Source organism: Alosa pseudoharengus, unplaced genomic scaffold (genome assembly GCF_046254945.1).
Source record: "Alosa pseudoharengus isolate Yale_2024_CS ecotype anadromous, Long Island Sound unplaced genomic scaffold, YU_APseudo_1.1 YU_APseudo_1.1_scf_8, whole genome shotgun sequence".
Taxonomy (NCBI): domain Eukaryota; kingdom Metazoa; phylum Chordata; class Actinopteri; order Clupeiformes; family Clupeidae; genus Alosa; species Alosa pseudoharengus.
In genome coordinates this window covers 37,328,972-37,345,341 of record NW_027468870.1, presented here as the reverse complement: position 1 = coordinate 37,345,341, position 16,370 = coordinate 37,328,972, and the positions used below count along the sequence as shown (strand labels likewise).

The following is a 16,370-nucleotide window of genomic DNA, read 5'->3' as shown; positions in this document are numbered from 1 at the left end:
CAGTATTTTGGATGGGAATCACATTGATGATGAGACAATGGCTATGGTTTCTACAACAGTGATATTTTGTGTGTTTTGTTAATGTACCCACTGTTAGCCTATTTATACATAAATGACTGTTCTAAAACAGATAGTTCCGGTCCTTAATTATGATTGGCTGAATTGCATTTAATGCCGTTGTAAAGCCCAGCACAAGCTTGGCAACCATTCTGATAGAAGAAATATACTTCTTGGCAGAAGAATGATTATCTATGAATAAATCGTTATATTTCTCGTTTCTAGGCATCTATTTTATGAAATCTTGCCAGGTATATGTAGTAACCCTTCCCCTTAGCGGTTCCCACTTCCCCTTAACGGTTCTAAAATCAGTGGAACCTACGGCCTCTCTGTGCTTATTGTTTGAATATGTCTGCATTGTGTAAGGTTAATTGACAATTTAAGATATTAATGTGGACTTGCACATTAATCAAAAAATTGGCATGAAAATGTCAAAAAATTTTATTGTAAAATGTAAGACCTTTGAACAACAAGCAAGTTGTACTGATCCCTATTAGCAATAACAGACTAGATTTCTTATTTTAAAATAAAGGGACACTACAAATACATACAAGGTAAGTTAACTGAAACAATACATTGCATACATGCTTTGACATGGGATTAAATGGCTATTTTTCTGGCTCAAACACACAGAGAATGCAAATCATGCTTAACATCTGGTCACAAGAGGCTTCAAAGTGAAATTTGAAACTGAGCTCATGTTTGTACAAAATTTGCAAAGCAGAAAATGAAAAGGAACACATGTAGTTTCATATAACCTACTGTATGAAAGCTGTATTTTACTGTTTTTGTCAACAGGGACCTCGCCAAAATGAACATATCCCTTTTTACTTTCACTTTTCACTTCCACTACTAGTTAGTTTTGACAGATGCTAAAGGTAATAAGGCTAAATCATCCTAGTTGCTGAACACAAAGCATCTTCCCCTCACTAGCATTAACTGGCGAGTGTTTCAGCTATGTCTGACCTGTCTGGGTGTCACTGTAGACTCTACAGGGCTGTCTATGGTATCCTTATTCATCTTTCATCTGTGTGGTTGTCCGGCGCTGGAGTCCGTCATCTATGAGTCAGTGTCCGCTTGACCTGCCAGTATTCGTGACATGTCCTGGTCGGACACTTGCTCATGTTGGGACAGCCCCATAGCCTGGCACAGGTAGGCAGCCAGAATGTGCTTACACTGAGGATGGAAAATGAGACAAGACAGCACAGGTCACCAGAGAGACACAGCACACAGGGGAGTAATGCAGTTAGCATGATGGAGAGGATCAAGCAATGTCCCATATCCACAAACAAAAACAGATGTGCTCCGCCACAACAGATCATCCCAACTGTTACATTCACATGTATTCATTATCAGACTCTTTTAGCCAAGGCAGAGACAGAAAAGTTACTGAGTTGTGCTATTTAAATCATTAATGCTGTAGAGTCAGTATATAGATAGATATACTTTATTGATCCCCAAGGGGAAATTCAAGGTCAGGGGCCTGTACTACGAAGCGGGGTTTCTGGCTTAACTTCGAGAGTAACTTGATCACGTGTGGCGTAACTTCCCGATTAACCCGTACTACGAAAGGTGGATAGGTTTTAACCGAGGTATGCTGCCGTGGCAATTTACGCTGCATCTCAAACCTGCTCCGACCAGGTTATGTTCTTGGTTAACCCGAGTTTTCCGTTAACCACACCCTTTATAAGTACCACCCCTCCACTAACAATTTCTCCCGAGACGTGTCGGCGTACCTGGATGATCCATACGACATTGGAGTGCAAATCGTGAGGGACTCTCTTCGCAGGGCGAGGGGTTTTAGAGACCGCCAGAAAATATATAGCCTACCCGGACGATATTCTCTATTAAGATATAGATTGTCAGCCGAGGGAATTCGTTATCTTTGTCAGATGATCTAGGAAGACGTCTCATAGCAATGCGTGGACATTCATGTATTCAATCGGTGATGCAAGAATACTGTATGTCCGAAAATAAATCGGACATAGGCCTACAGTATGCTGAACATCTGAGCAAGAATAGCCTAAAATAAATCGGACATAGCCAACAGTAGGCCTAATAAATAAAAATCACCATTTTAACAAACTTGTTGAATTGAATGTCATATTACTGTACCCTGCACATAAAGGCTACACATTTCCACAGCACCAAAATCCGACCGAATGCCTCTCTCAACCCCCTCCATAATCGGCCTTCCACTATTATTTGCGATGGCCAACTCCTCTGCTACTGGTGCCTTTCCTTCCACAGTACTGTTCGAAGACACCTGTTTCTTGTTAGCTGTAAAACAGAGGCCAAGTGAAGGCTATAAGCTAGGCCTACATGTTTTCATAATTAAGAAATATTAATGCAAGCTATAACTATATAAACCTACTATTCTGAATAATGTTTTTGTGTTTCATTTTCACCTGCTGCCATGTGCGTTTGGCAATGGTGTTGCATCTGAAATGTTCGCAGGACTTCTGAATTGGGTTGCATCTGTAGGCCTTTCTATGAACTCAAATTAGGCTGTTTAATTATTTCAACTCATTTCAGACATTCCGTAAGCTACTAATCCTCCGTAACACATGAAGAACATGTGGGAATAAAACTTTACTTTTAGGCATTTAGGCTACCCGATCTGTAATACGTTGCCAACAGCCTTGCTTTGCTCACTGCCGACATATTTGATTTTTGTCGTAGAGTGGGTTTTAATTCCTCATAACTTGTCATAATAATTGTGCATTCCTCATCCGTAAAATAAGGTGATCGCGTCATCATTGAAAGTGGTGACTTGCGCTGCAACCCGCCCCTTTTATGTGAACGCGCACAGGTTAACCCCGGCTCAACAAATCAACTTCATAATCAGCGTCGTAGTACCGATTAACACCACTTAAGATAACCAGGTTTTGTCAACCCTGGTTTAACAAAGTAACCCTGGGTTACATCTGGGTAGGTTAAGCTCCCTTCGTAGTACAGGCCCCAGGTCTCAGTAGCATACAGACATCACACACAACATGCACTAACATAAATAAAAGTATATAATATAAAAACACAACTAAGCAATAAGGACAGTAGAAGATAAAGAATATACTAAAATACAAATTATACTAAATAACACTAAATCCAAATCAAGTCTAAAACAGTATCCACATAGTGTGCATAAGGGTGATTATTGATCATTGATCAAGAAATGATGATGAGTATTGATCAAAAGACATCTCTCCTCAAGCATATAAGATGAAAAACTTGTATGGAAACATTTAATTTGCTGGGTGAGTAAGCCACAACCCACTCAAGCATTCGTTTCTGTGTAAGTGAAGCCTTGTTTCCTGTAACACTGGCATCAGGACACAGCAGACACTCACTAGTGACGACAAGCATCTGAACACCACCACTGTGCTGTGGCTGCCTCCTTTGCTTCTGAGCTGCTGTGATGGGCTCTGGGGCAGACAACAACAATTTGCCCATGGGGGGAACAAACAGCCTAAATGAAAGATTTTATGAGGATAGAAACTCAAATGTCAGTTTTAACAGGATGTTTGGTTTACCACACAGCACACACAGACAGACACACACACACACACACACACAATGGCAGGCTCCTGGGTCTGAATATGGTGCTCGGGGATTGCTTAACCAAACAGATGGCATTAGCTGCTTATTTTTGGTTCTCTGCCTTTGGCGCTTTAGCATTCTGTGTCTAGGTGAACAGACCATAATCACAATAACCTAGCCAGAGTGATCATAACAAGCCGGTCAAAATTCAGCCATTTTGCCAAAGAAAATGTAGTGTTGCAACAGGCTGTTCCAACATTCTCCCCATAAACAAAACAGTCAACCAAAACCTTGCATTGACACATTTAACTTCTGCACTATAAAAAGACTCAGGGAAGGGAATTCATGAACAACCCAAGATCTACACCACATTGTCTGGATATAAAAGCATGACCGTCCAGGGGAGCTTCCCCTATACCAACACCACAGGTTTGTTTCAGCTGGGATCTTCCGCCCTTTCAGAAGCATCATGACTCACCACCCGAAGGCTCCAGGGACAGTTCTAGAATGTGACTATGTACAGTTGTACACAGTCTTTGAGATCAGTTCAGGCTACGATCCAGGGACATGCAAAGATATTAGTAAATCATTTACTGCCTCTTAACTCATATTTATTGTTTCAGCAGTTCAAGCAGTTCAAGCATGGCAGACAACTGAATTTCTGTTTTCATACTGGCATGAGTATTGAAGGACTACATCACACCCCTCAACAATATATATTTTTTAAACTCACCATTATTTTGCTATGACTTCATGATAATGACTCTGCGTCTAGTTGTTCTGTCTCTCCCACACAGCATACCGTATGTGTGTATGAAAACATCCTCTAAATAGAGCTTTTTGACACATGAGGGTAATCTAAACCAGCTGGCCCCTGGCATAGTCTAGACACTGTGGTGATGCACTTCACACATACCTCCACACACAGAAGACACAAGCTCGAGCATCGAAAACACTAACAGTATCAGAACCACATGCTGCCAGGGGAAGGGGTCAAGCTTGATGGATTTATTAACGTTGTACACTATATTTCATTGTTATGACTGCAACAACTACTGCAGTTGTCAAGATGAGAGACCCACTGTTACAGCAACTGTGTAAAATAAGAAAAAGATTTATGCAGCATTCCATAACCTCTGGAACAGGCCATGTACATCAACAGTAAAACTGGGAACTGAGAAAAGGTTTCTCAATGTTTATGACGTCTGAGAAAAACGCGTGTTGAAAATCCAACACACCCTTATGAAGTTATCAAAGAAGAAAAGAGAACTAATGAGAGGGATTTACTGAACAGACTCCAAATGAGAACTGCACTAGCTGATGCAAGAGCCCCAACAGTGTCTTGCTCAGATCTCAGCTTGTGATTGTTGCAACCACAGAAACTCCGAGACACCTCTGCATTTCTCTGCTTTTTTAACACCTTCACAGAGCATCAGTGTTGCAGTGTTGTGCGCTTGTCACAAAATGGACAGAAAAATACAAAGAGTGATGAAAGGGCGTAGGAACACAAAAGTCCACCACAGTGTTCCTTTCCCTTTCTCTCAAAGATGACATAGAATGGATGAACATGAGTGTTTTACCTTGTTCTCTGATGTTAACATAGAAGGTTATGCGACTTTGGTCAGACAAAAACATGCTCATGTGCTATTCTACAAGCCCATTTACAACTGTATTATTAGGCTGGGGAATAAAATGACCAATTTTAGCAGATATCTAGAGTCCCCTCATGCTTATCTGGCAGCCACGTGAATAATTAAGTGAGCCAATCCCTCCTTATTCAGCAAAGCCAAAGTGAAAACATTTTTCCATTCTATGTTTGCTTTAAGATGGGTCTGGATTCCATGTACACATCTCAACACATCTATATAGAAGTCATACAGCATGTCCATGTCCGCTCCCATCTGCACTCATGGGGTCCCAATTTGCATGTTGTCTATGAAGAAAGTTATTGTGCATGAACTATCATGTGTCATCACGTGGCATGAGACAGCTTTTAGCCTACCCACCAATGTTTGTGCTAGGATCTTTCTCATGTAATTTGCAAATAGATGTTTCAGTTTCATTTTAGACTTTGCCTTTGCCCAGCTTTTAAGTTAGGGCTCATACTGCTTTGTGGCTAAACAGAGGGAACTGAAACCACACATAATCAAATGACATGTAAGATAAACAGGAGACAAGTTTTTTTGCCTCTGGGGATTAGCAATTTCCTTTCAGACCAGGGGAACATTTCTGCAGCAAGGACGGCAAATGGTAGGAACGTTGTGAGGGTGGACAAAATGCTGTGCTGGACCGCTCTGAACGCTGACCTAAAGGCCTGCAGATGTGTACAGGTGTGTACAGCGCATGTGGGCAGGCAGGGAGGGATGGACAGGAGACTCACCAGCAGACTGGTGTTCCGCTTCAGCACCAGTATGGAGAAGGCTGGGCATGGGCAATAGTGACAGGAGGTGAAGCAGGTGTAGCGCTGACCTGAGCCCCCCATGACCTGACGGAGAGAATGAGACAAGATTAGAGTGAGACAGAGGGATGGATGAAAGTAAGTAAGAGTACGAGAGGGAGAGGCATCTTCTGTTGATTACGCTTTGCTCTTTATTGGCTTCAAAAAGCCACCTGTTTGCACAGCGCAGTTCCTACAGCTTGGTCTTGCCAACATTGAGATACCAGGGTCACTCTCGTTAATGTCAAATCTGCCTTGTGCAGAGCCAACTCTGGCATTCCCTCTAGGGGGCCAAAGCCAAGTCTGAGAGTCAGTTTGCCCTTGACTTCACTGCGTGGGAAACCCCACAGCCTGACCAAACAGCCCGAGGACAGATACAGTGTGTGCCACTGCAGAGCTGGACAGCCCACAACACAAAAGCAACACTCTCCCGAGCTTGCTGCGCAGAGATGGAAATGAAACGACACATCTGAATTGGGAAGTTACACTTGAGGAAGTACTATACAGTGGCATGGAAATATACACCCAAATGTGTTCCAAAAATGTGACAGCCCGTTTGAATCCTGAGCAGAGAATTTGCAAAGCAAACCGTTTAATAGAAGAACATTCCTTGTTGTTTTTGTTTTTTTCCTAATCCCTCAAATGTTCCTCTGATGCTGGAAATAGTCCACAGCCTGTGTCCAATTTATAGCTTGAGAATAGTGAATGCAACATGGAATGAAGAGGAGCCAGTTTTTGGTGCTTTTCATTTTCCAAGGACCTCTGCAGCGCACAGCAGCCAGCATGCTCCAACACATTCAGAAAACCCTTCCCAGACTAGGAATACCTCAGGAGTGAAACAAAAATAATGAGGAATACCAGCTCACATTACACGGAAGAAATAAAAAAAGCAGATTTCATGCTAGGAATATTTGGCTTTACTATGATAACCCAAGAAGAGGACACACATGTGTCAATAACGAGCTACAGCGTGTGCTTTGAGCTTCAGTGTGTGTGAATTATGTGCTGCACCAAAGCGATCAAGCTGGAGTCAAAGGTCAGTTGTAACCATGCACTAAATGAAGGCCAGGTAGGGTGTGAAATTGATTAAGGAACAGAATTTTTGTCTTCTATTTTGAGGGGACTTAAATCTTGTTTGGGTGGGGGAAGGCAACAGTAGTCCCATTCAGCCAATGACTCATGCAGACATTAACAGAGGAGATAGATTTGCCATCATCAACAGGACTAATGCCCTGCGTATGGGTGTCTGTGTGAGTGTGAGTGAGTGTGTGAGTGTGAGTGAGTGTGTGTGCGTGTGTGTGCGTGTGTGTGTGCGTGTGTGTGACGGCACTGGGCACTCCATTATCCCAAAGGAGACGCATTCACTGAGTCGGAACTTCACTAAATCACACTGAGCTGAACTCACTCCCACCTCCTCACCAAAGAAAAACCCACCACCAACCCAGTCTGTGTCAAAGTAACACTTCCTTGTAGATGAGTCACAAGAGCAATTAGGTCTGTGTGTGTGCGTGTGTGTAGTTTGTATAAAAGTAACAAAGGAGGGAAACTGCAGCATTTTCAGTCAGTGCTCACACCGCCCGCAGAGGTGAAGATGGAAGTCAGGAAGGACTGATCGAGACATGAGGTAATCACTCAGCCGTCCCAGGCGATATTGGGGGGCATATTTGTGACCCCATTACACAGTCCACGATCAGTGCCAATTCTCAGGTGATGAAGAGAGTGAAGAGAGTGATGATGGGTAAGCTACAGGCACTTTGCATTATTAATCACAGTGTCCCAGCACCACTCCATCTTCATAGCTAGCTATCAGAACTGAAAGCAAATCACTGGGACATTCCATCTGATGGGCCAAGATGACTTGAGTTCAATTATTATGGGAAAGACAGAGAGTGAGTATAGCAACGATACAAAAGTAACATCACTATTTTTATAGTGACCTCCTCTTGAGTCCTCTTGAGATCTTTTGAGGCATGCACTTCAGATGAGCTTGCATCTCATCCATCATCTGAATAATGGTGATCATGCATACAGAGGTCGATCATCAACCAACTGTTGAGGACCTCTGGGATGTTAAGGATCTCTGAATTAGCCTTTGCTATATAAATGTTTGCCAAAATTACTTGTGCTGTTGGCCAGTCCATAGAGCAAACACAGAAAAGTAATTCCCAAGTGCGAACACTTCCAGGCATTCAGGCAACAATCCACACCAAAGCCAGGAAAAATCCAGGACTCTCTCTGGACATGCTGGACATGCACCTTGAAATTATGCACCCACCCACCCCCCCCAGGTTTCAGACCAGTTTTCCGGGATTGCACGGCCGAAAGGAGTTGAGAATCTGCATTCCAGCTGGAGGGGATGCTTATGGAATCAGAACCCTGGGGGTAAAGGAGCACAGCAAGCCTGGGGCCTCTCGGCAGCTGCCAAAGAAAACTCGCAGGAACAGCTCTATTCCATCTGTTCTGCAGTCGACAGAGGGGGATCCCCAAAGGACATGGGAAAGAGAAATAAAGGAAGTAGTGCACAAGTACGATGAAGAAAGCACCACAAATCAGAATGACAAAACGCAGCACGCAATGCAAAAGCAGTGTTTTTTGCTGCACTCTATTTTGAGGGTGTGTTTTGGTCAGCTGAAACACTAGTGTACCATTATGAATCTTTTCTGCAGAAAGCATTCAGTGATGTGCACTTTGAGATCTGTTGAAATAGACAGGAAACTATAAAGCGCCAGTATAACAGGGAAAAGGGTTGGAAGGGGTTGGAGATGTCAGTGAAAGGAAACGGTGGCAGTAAGATGGTGGGAGGACTTCGCCTGTAACAACAGCTTTGTGAATCAGGGCTTTTAATTACCACATCAAATTATCAGCAGTTCATCACCATCAGCTCCACAGGCCCTATTGATAGTTTTGTTTTTCATTAAAAGGCAGTCATAACTCTTCTTCTGTGTGTCATTGCTCTTGGCTGTATTCATATCACAGAGGCATCTTCAGGCAGCCTGCCACACGTCCCCTCTTGCCTCAGACACATGTTCCCCCTGGTTAAACCATCCCATACACTTTCATTTTCAGCGTTGTAGTTTCCAATAGTTTCTAATAAATAATAGCATATCTCTCTCGATCATCAATAAGCTCTTGAAGACCCAATTCTTCCAAGGATACCTCTTCTCCTAACACTTTTAACAACCTAACACCTTTTTTTGCTGTTGTAGTGCACAATGTCTTTCTATTTCCTTTTTTTGGCCCACCACGCCCTCCCCTCTCTTCGGAGGACAACTTTATTTTGACTCTGGTTTAATTATACAAATGTTTACTGAAGCCGCTCCATGCAACCCCAAAGTGCAAAGGGCGAAAGTAATGCAGACAGACGAAGAGACCGTGTGGACAGACAGACAAACAGACCGATGGACAATCAGACTGACAACACGAATATACAGACAGACAGGAAAAGTGACAGACAGACAAACAGACAAACACATTTACTATACACCTCCCTCTTGTCCCTACCCTACCTCCACCTTCTACTACTTTCTCCTCCTACTACACTGTGACTAGTACTTATAATGTCTTCACTCTTACCCTCTAGTAATAGTATTGACTGATGCAGTAATTCCTACCCTAAGTCTCCTCTGCACTGTAGCTTAAATGTCATTCCTCATTCATTCAAGTCGCTTTGGATACAGTAATTTCCTGTGTATTAGCCGCATTGTGTATAAGCTGCAGGACAGTGTTTTATGCAAGTTAAAAAAACAAAACCATATTAATACCATATTAACTGTTCCCGTGTATTAACCTCATAGCTGAAGAAAGTTTGCAAAATCAATCTGTAATCCTCGGCTAATAGTTGGGAAATTACGGTAATAGCATCTGCTAAATTAATAAATGCAAATGTAACAAACTAATCTGTTTAAGATTCCATTCATCAATATACCTCAGAAACAGGAAGTGGACTGATAAAGGCTAGCTGTTCCTCTACTGTAGCTCCCCACGGATACCTAAAAGTAGCTTTCACTACAGTTCTGATGCTTCAACACCTCTAACTGCCCTCTTCCACTCAAGCACACTTAACAATGTTATGAGCTCCAGGAGGTCGAACTAGAAACCACCATATCCGATGTCAATAACTGTCAAGAATAGGGAAGTGCCAAAACTTGAGAAATGTGTGTACCATGATGCAATGTTTCCCCAATAGAAAAATAAATTAGCTTGCTGGACCTAATTGACACTCTTAAGACACACTACTGCTTCAACTATGTTTCCAAGCCTCCTCCATTGCCTACATACATAAATATATCACATTTCACAGTAGACGGAGGACGTTCCTCAGATATCTCTGGGTTACAAGAAGCAGCGACCATCTATCAGGAGGCTCACAGCTGTCCACAGCCCACCTCGCCCCAAGTTCAGCTCAGGTAGCAAGGCGACCACCGTGACAAAAACCTGGCATTATCTATGGGCAGAGAAAGGCCAGCGCATTCATTAATGTCAGCAAGCATGAGGTAGCAAGGCACAATAAGCTTCTGGGGAGAGATGCCACCATCCTCTGGATAGAATCAGGCTCAGTCAGCCTTCATTACCACAGCTTTGCACTCTCAACTCAGAGCAGGACATTCAAGCTGACTGGCGATCACTGGTTTCAGCAAATCTCCCAGCCCAGAATTTTCTCATGAATTTTGTTGCCTTGATACACCACTCTGCCTGGACTCTTAGGGCCTTAAGTCCAATGTGGAAGTGAAAGACTTTAATTACACTTATTGTCCTCATATAAGAGTATGTTTTAGAGGTACTTTACCACTTCCCCTAGTCCTAATATAGCTGCAAATGGCAGTGATCTGGGTTCAAGCAGTATGAAGCGCCCCCTGTGGCAGAAGGGTGAGGGTAAGAAAGCAAGTGAGGGCTGTAGGAGGTCAGCTAACATTCTTCAAGTTGTAGAAGCTGTCAAACAGTTATGATAGCAGATTGCTAATGTCTCTGTCCCCGCTCCCTCTTTTACTCACACACAGACAAAACTCCCTTTTAACCACTTTCCATTCCCTTTATTTTCAAATCATTCTGGAAAATGTGACAGAGTGTAAATAAATATGCACATACTACTATCATACTATATACATAAGCCTTGTTTATAATAATGCAGTTATACCACTGCTTGGTTGAATTTCCGTTTACATGGATAAACACATATTTCCTCGCGGGTTGGCCTTTCATTTATACGAAAAAGGAGGTTTTATCACTGAAAACAATAAACAATTACGTTAAACAAGTTGGAGATGTGTGGAAACTCTGGTTTCACTTTTGCATGTAATCAGGGGGAAACGGCGTTTTTGCATTGTGACATGTTGTTCCCTCGTTTGTTTGAACTCTGATTGGCCACCTGTTTACTCGAGGGGTTTGCGACACCCTTCCCCAGCTGTTTTTAGCATCGGTGTGAATTATTTTTTAAAAGGGGAAATATCTGTTTTTTCCAAATAGCCTCTGCTACGTATACACGTGGTCTTAGATTTGTGTTGTACAAGATATTGACAGCACATCTGTGTACCTTCTTTTTTTCAGAAGGCAACAGAAATGTAGCCTACATACATAGAGTATGCAGCTGTTTCATTTACCATTCTTATTCAGGGACCTCCCAAGACAGATAATCAATACTGTACTTCACAATTTCCTTTAAACAAATACTGAGAGAGACAGAGAGAGAGGAAGAGAGAGAAGAGTGAACATTTTAAAAAGAAATGATGGAAGAGGAAGAGTTCAGCCTTTTAATTTCAATGTTTATCTTTTTAATTTCAGCAGACCCACTTGCTCTCAAACAATTGCAAAACTAGGACATGAACATCACCTTCATGTTTCTTGGGAACATGTGTGATTCATGCATGGACAGGGAGTGCCTCAGTGAGCACTGTGACAATCAGATTTGGGAAGGTTAAAGACAGGGCCCCAGGGCAATTGGTCTTATTGGGCAGGTTGATCTTTACACAGCATGACATGTGAAATTACACATTAATGAAGGCCTTCCCAGCAGAGCTCGGTCAGCAGAATTCTCAAACCTTCAACTCCTTCTGCATGAACTATGCAGACTCTAAACTGAACATACCCAGATAAATGACCTTTGAAAGAAGATAAAAAGACAACGTAAAATATCTCTCTAAAAAAGCTCCCACACACACCCATATATCATTTGAACATGTGATCTACTGTAAATGCTATACATTTTCACTCTTACCATTTTGTGAATAGGGTAATGTTCTAATGACGAAGAGACATTACAAATATATTATGGTAAGTCGCTTTGGACAAAAGTGCTAAGAAATATAAACATAAATACATCAATATAGAGATTGTTTGAGATTAGATTATAAACATTTGAATAGATCACAAAAAAACATACAAAGAGGTGAAAGTCCGGGCAAGGAACAGTTTGGCTAACCAAAGGCTAAATCTGTCACCACACCACATCTATGACTCACAGAAAAGTTCTGCAAGCTCACTTAGGTCAACAGAATAAAATAAAATATAGTAAAAACCTACTGAAATATATAACCAATATACACATACAAATATATATATATATATATATATATATATATATATATATATATATATATATATATATATATATATATATATATATATATATATATATATATATACATATATACACACACACACACTTACAACAATACAACGGACACATGACAATGTTCCTTTTTTGACCAGTGTGGTTAATTCCCTTTTTGATAATGTGGTATGGTCTATCTGAAACAAGGCATGTCTAGACGTCTGAGGCACCACAGCACCATTGAAAGGTAGTACAGAAGGCACTTAGAGGAAATGAACGCTCAATGGACACAGTTGACCAGAAACGCAAACGTCAACTGCCAATGCTCTGGCTTTTTGAAGTCCATTGTGGCTGTTAGGCCTTCCTTGTATTTCAGAGATAATAAACAAACTTCAAAGAGGCTACTGAATGGGAAACATTGTGTAGCTATTAAATGCCATTGCCATGACTGAGTCATGAGTGTTCGTGATTTAAAACTATTGCAACTCCAGAATTCATTCATTAGACATTCCTCATGACACGTTATTTTAGCGAGACCCTCTGAATGCCAGGAATAATGCACCCCCAAATCAGTTTTAAATAAATCAGTCTTCACAAAGGAATCAAACAGTGTGCTGGAGTGACTTTGCTTGTCACATCCTACTACTTCCTTTTTACTCATTACAGAAATACACAGACACATAAAGAGAGAGCCAGATGAAGAGTGGGTGTTTACAGGAAACCACATGGGCTCTATATAGTGGAGTTCTGTCAGCAAATGATCTCCTAGCTAAAGGCCAAGACAGTAGCAAGAGGCGCAGTACCCCAAAAATGCTTCTGCAGGGTCAGGCTGTGTCATGCGGTCTCACGCTCAGCCTCTATTAGAGAGAGGAGGAGTGGTTAACTGTTGCTCAAGACAGTGAGATGGAACAACAGTGAGACCGAATAAACCTGACTCTACTGTGGTAGCTGAGGACTGCACAAATAAGAATACAAAATAACTGCTTACAACTCAGCTTAAGGTCCAAAGAAAGGGTTCTGAGGAGACCGTTATGAAAGAGATTAAAATTGTTTGTCATTAAGATTGCTTGTGATGTCCGTAAAGCACTTTGAGTTGCCTTTGTGCCAGAAAATGCACTATATATAAATAAACTTCATTTACTTACTAAACTCTACTTACTTTGAATGAAACATCACTTAGAGCACCTTCAATAACAACTGTTTCGAGCTGAGGTGAGAAGAGGGGATCCACTTCAGCTTGTATAAAAAACATATTCGGCCTATGTGTCAACAAAGGTGATGAATTCTGCTATATTGTAAACCACAGGCAGGATTTAATGACTTCCAGCAGTCTTTTCGAGTAAGTATGACTGTGCGACAGAGTGGGCGTGAGAGAGAGAGAAAGAGAGAGATAGAGAAAGAGAGGCCTGTCTCTTAGGCTACATCTACACTATGTCGGATACAAATGTATCCGACGCATTTCTGTTATGATTCGCCCTCCCTTCCACATTAGACCATCGGATCAGCGTATCTGAAGTGGACCAATTTGCATTCGCTGGAGACCCGAACTCATTTTGCTCCACAGCCGTATCGGAAGAATACCTGCCATTATAATGTGAATTTCTATAAAATATGCTGTCTTTTGCACCCAGGCAGTAGCCTAAACTTGGCAAACATCCCATTTCCCCCCAGTTTTCAGATTTTATCTGATGGTTATTTATTCCCTTGTATCCATACTTATTGACTATGCGTTTGTCATGATTTTTAAGGATTATTAAGGCTTCCCAAACTGATAGGCTACAGTGTTTGTGGACGCAGATCGGATTTTATCCGGAACCCCGTATCGAAACTGATTCGGTCGGTGTAGTGTAGCAGAGGCCTTACCCGAAACACTCTTCTGCCACTAGGAGATGACACACAGGTCACAGAGCGCTGGTCCACAAGGTCCAAGGCCTGGAGGGCACAAGACCCAAATACATACCGCAACCTAAAAGAGACACAGAACACTTGGTCCAATGCAAAAATAAACAAATAAACAGCTAAGATTGTCCACACAATTACCAAAATAGCAGAGAGCCAAAGTATGCCAAATGGGAAATAAGCCAAGTCTACATTATATTATCACTCAAATTGTTTGTTTTTTTGTTCATGTCCTGGTCTCACAGCAGTGGGATGAGTTATTTTTGTAGAGACTGTGGGTCAGAGACACTGTGCATGTGGTCATCAGTTGTATTCGTCACAAAAAATACTTCACTTAAACAACTTACAAGTCATGGCTGAGCCATCACTGGCAGACAGAGCAACTTTTAATTACAGTGGGTACCATAAAATAGAGGTAATGAGGAAGTGACTAAGCCCCCCCCCCCCCCCCCACACACACACACACACACACACCTCAAGGCAGGAAGTGGCTCAACAGCCACCTAGGTTATCTATGACTGTATACAGAAGACTATGCCCCAACCTCAACTTTCCCTAGTAAACCATATTTTGGGATTTCCGTGAGCTGGCATCCAGCATGGCATCCCACACCTATAAACTGCAATTATTGTGGTGGGGTAATGATGGTAGAACTGATGGTTGTGTGTGTGTGTGTGTGTGTGTATGTGTGTGTGTGAGTGAGAGAGAGAGAGAGAGAGAGAAAGAGAGAGAGAGGAAAAATAGTTTACACAGATTTTGATCCACGTGACTTAAAAACAAAACACTTTCTGAGCCTGTGGTATTATCTGCCTCATCGAAACGTAGAGGTAAACAGCACGATACCAGAGCACTGGGGGAGGTTTGTTTGTTGAATGCAAGTGATACTCACGCAATGAGCAGATCATCAGGAACTAGAAAAAAACAGAACACGATTTAGATATAACCATTATTAAAAGATCAGACTTAAAATGTGCAAAATGAGCTTCCGCAGCAGCTATGGTCGTTCATCAGAGGGAATAGGTAGGTGGCTCCCCCCAGTGTCCAGTCCTTGTTTTTACAAACCTGGCCAGTTACACAACCATCTCTGGCAAACATAAAAAAAGTTGAAGCCAGAGCAGGAGGAATCTTCTAATTAATTAATTAATATATATATATATATAGCTGAGAATGAGTCAGTTACACCGTAGACCATTTTGGGAATTATCATGAGCCAGTAGGCTAAATCCTACTCCAAGATTAAACAACTTCTCTTCTCAGAACAAGTGCAGAGCTGAGTAACTAAAGTTGAGCCTAGTAGGCTAACTAACTAGGCAAACGTAAGTTCTCTTCTTACGTCCAAAGCACATGAAAGCAATTTCCATACTCACGCTGAGCTTGTTCCTTGTAACTCTTTTCAATATCCTTTAGCAACTGTTCAGCAACAAAAGGAAAAATTGGGGATGACATATGACATGTGGTAGTAAGGTTCGTGTTTACGACGTTAACGTTAGCTTGATGGTTGTTGTGGTAGCTTCTACGTATCTGACGATAACGAGTTTTGTGCTAGTGCTGCTTTTTAGCCACCTCAAATTAGTTAACAACTAATGCTAACGATTTATTCGTCTTTATTTACATGCAGTCGCCTGCACCATACATAGATATGCCTACACACAGTTCTGTTCAAGTTAGGTTTCCCTCTTTGATGATCAGTACTACGGTGTCCGACCTAGTTCTAAATGCGTTTCCCGTTGTGCCCATTAGCCTACAGAATAGAAGTGTACAGAAGTGAATCATTTAATGAATTAAAGTGTCGAGTCAAGTAGCCCAAGGTCTACTATTTTTAGTATGTATTCAAGCAAGGTATGATCACTTCTAACATTTAGTACTACTGGATATCTAACGAACTATGCATTT

At 41.8% G+C, this 16,370-nt stretch overlaps 1 protein-coding gene across 1 annotated transcript; it reads right to left on the bottom strand.

The window, feature by feature from the left end:
- Positions 1–480: 480 nt before the first annotated feature.
- Positions 481–16,158, bottom strand: zswim7 (zinc finger, SWIM-type containing 7). The gene is made up of 5 exons (XM_076274401.1): positions 15,845–16,158; positions 15,367–15,388; positions 14,442–14,544; positions 5,975–6,079; positions 481–1,233 (listed from the first exon to the last, which is right to left on the bottom strand). Exons 1-5 carry the CDS (start codon positions 15,921–15,923, stop codon positions 1,117–1,119), a joined length of 426 nt encoding a protein of 141 aa, XP_076130516.1. The 5' UTR covers positions 15,924–16,158; the 3' UTR covers positions 481–1,116.
- Between the last annotated feature and the right edge of the window lie 212 nt (positions 16,159–16,370).

Excerpts from the sequence above, each read along its gene's own strand:
- zswim7 (XM_076274401.1), bottom strand. The coding sequence starts at position 15,923 with ATGTCATCCCCAATTTTTCCTTTTGTTGCTGAACAGTTGCTAAAGGAT. Across the intron at positions 15,389-15,844 it reads TTACAAGGAACAAGCTCAGC|TTCCTGATGATCTGCTCATT; the intron begins GTGAGTATGGAA and ends GTTTTTTTCTAG. Across the intron at positions 14,545-15,366 it reads CCTGATGATCTGCTCATTGC|GTTGCGGTATGTATTTGGGT; the intron begins GTGAGTATCACT and ends TGTCTCTTTTAG.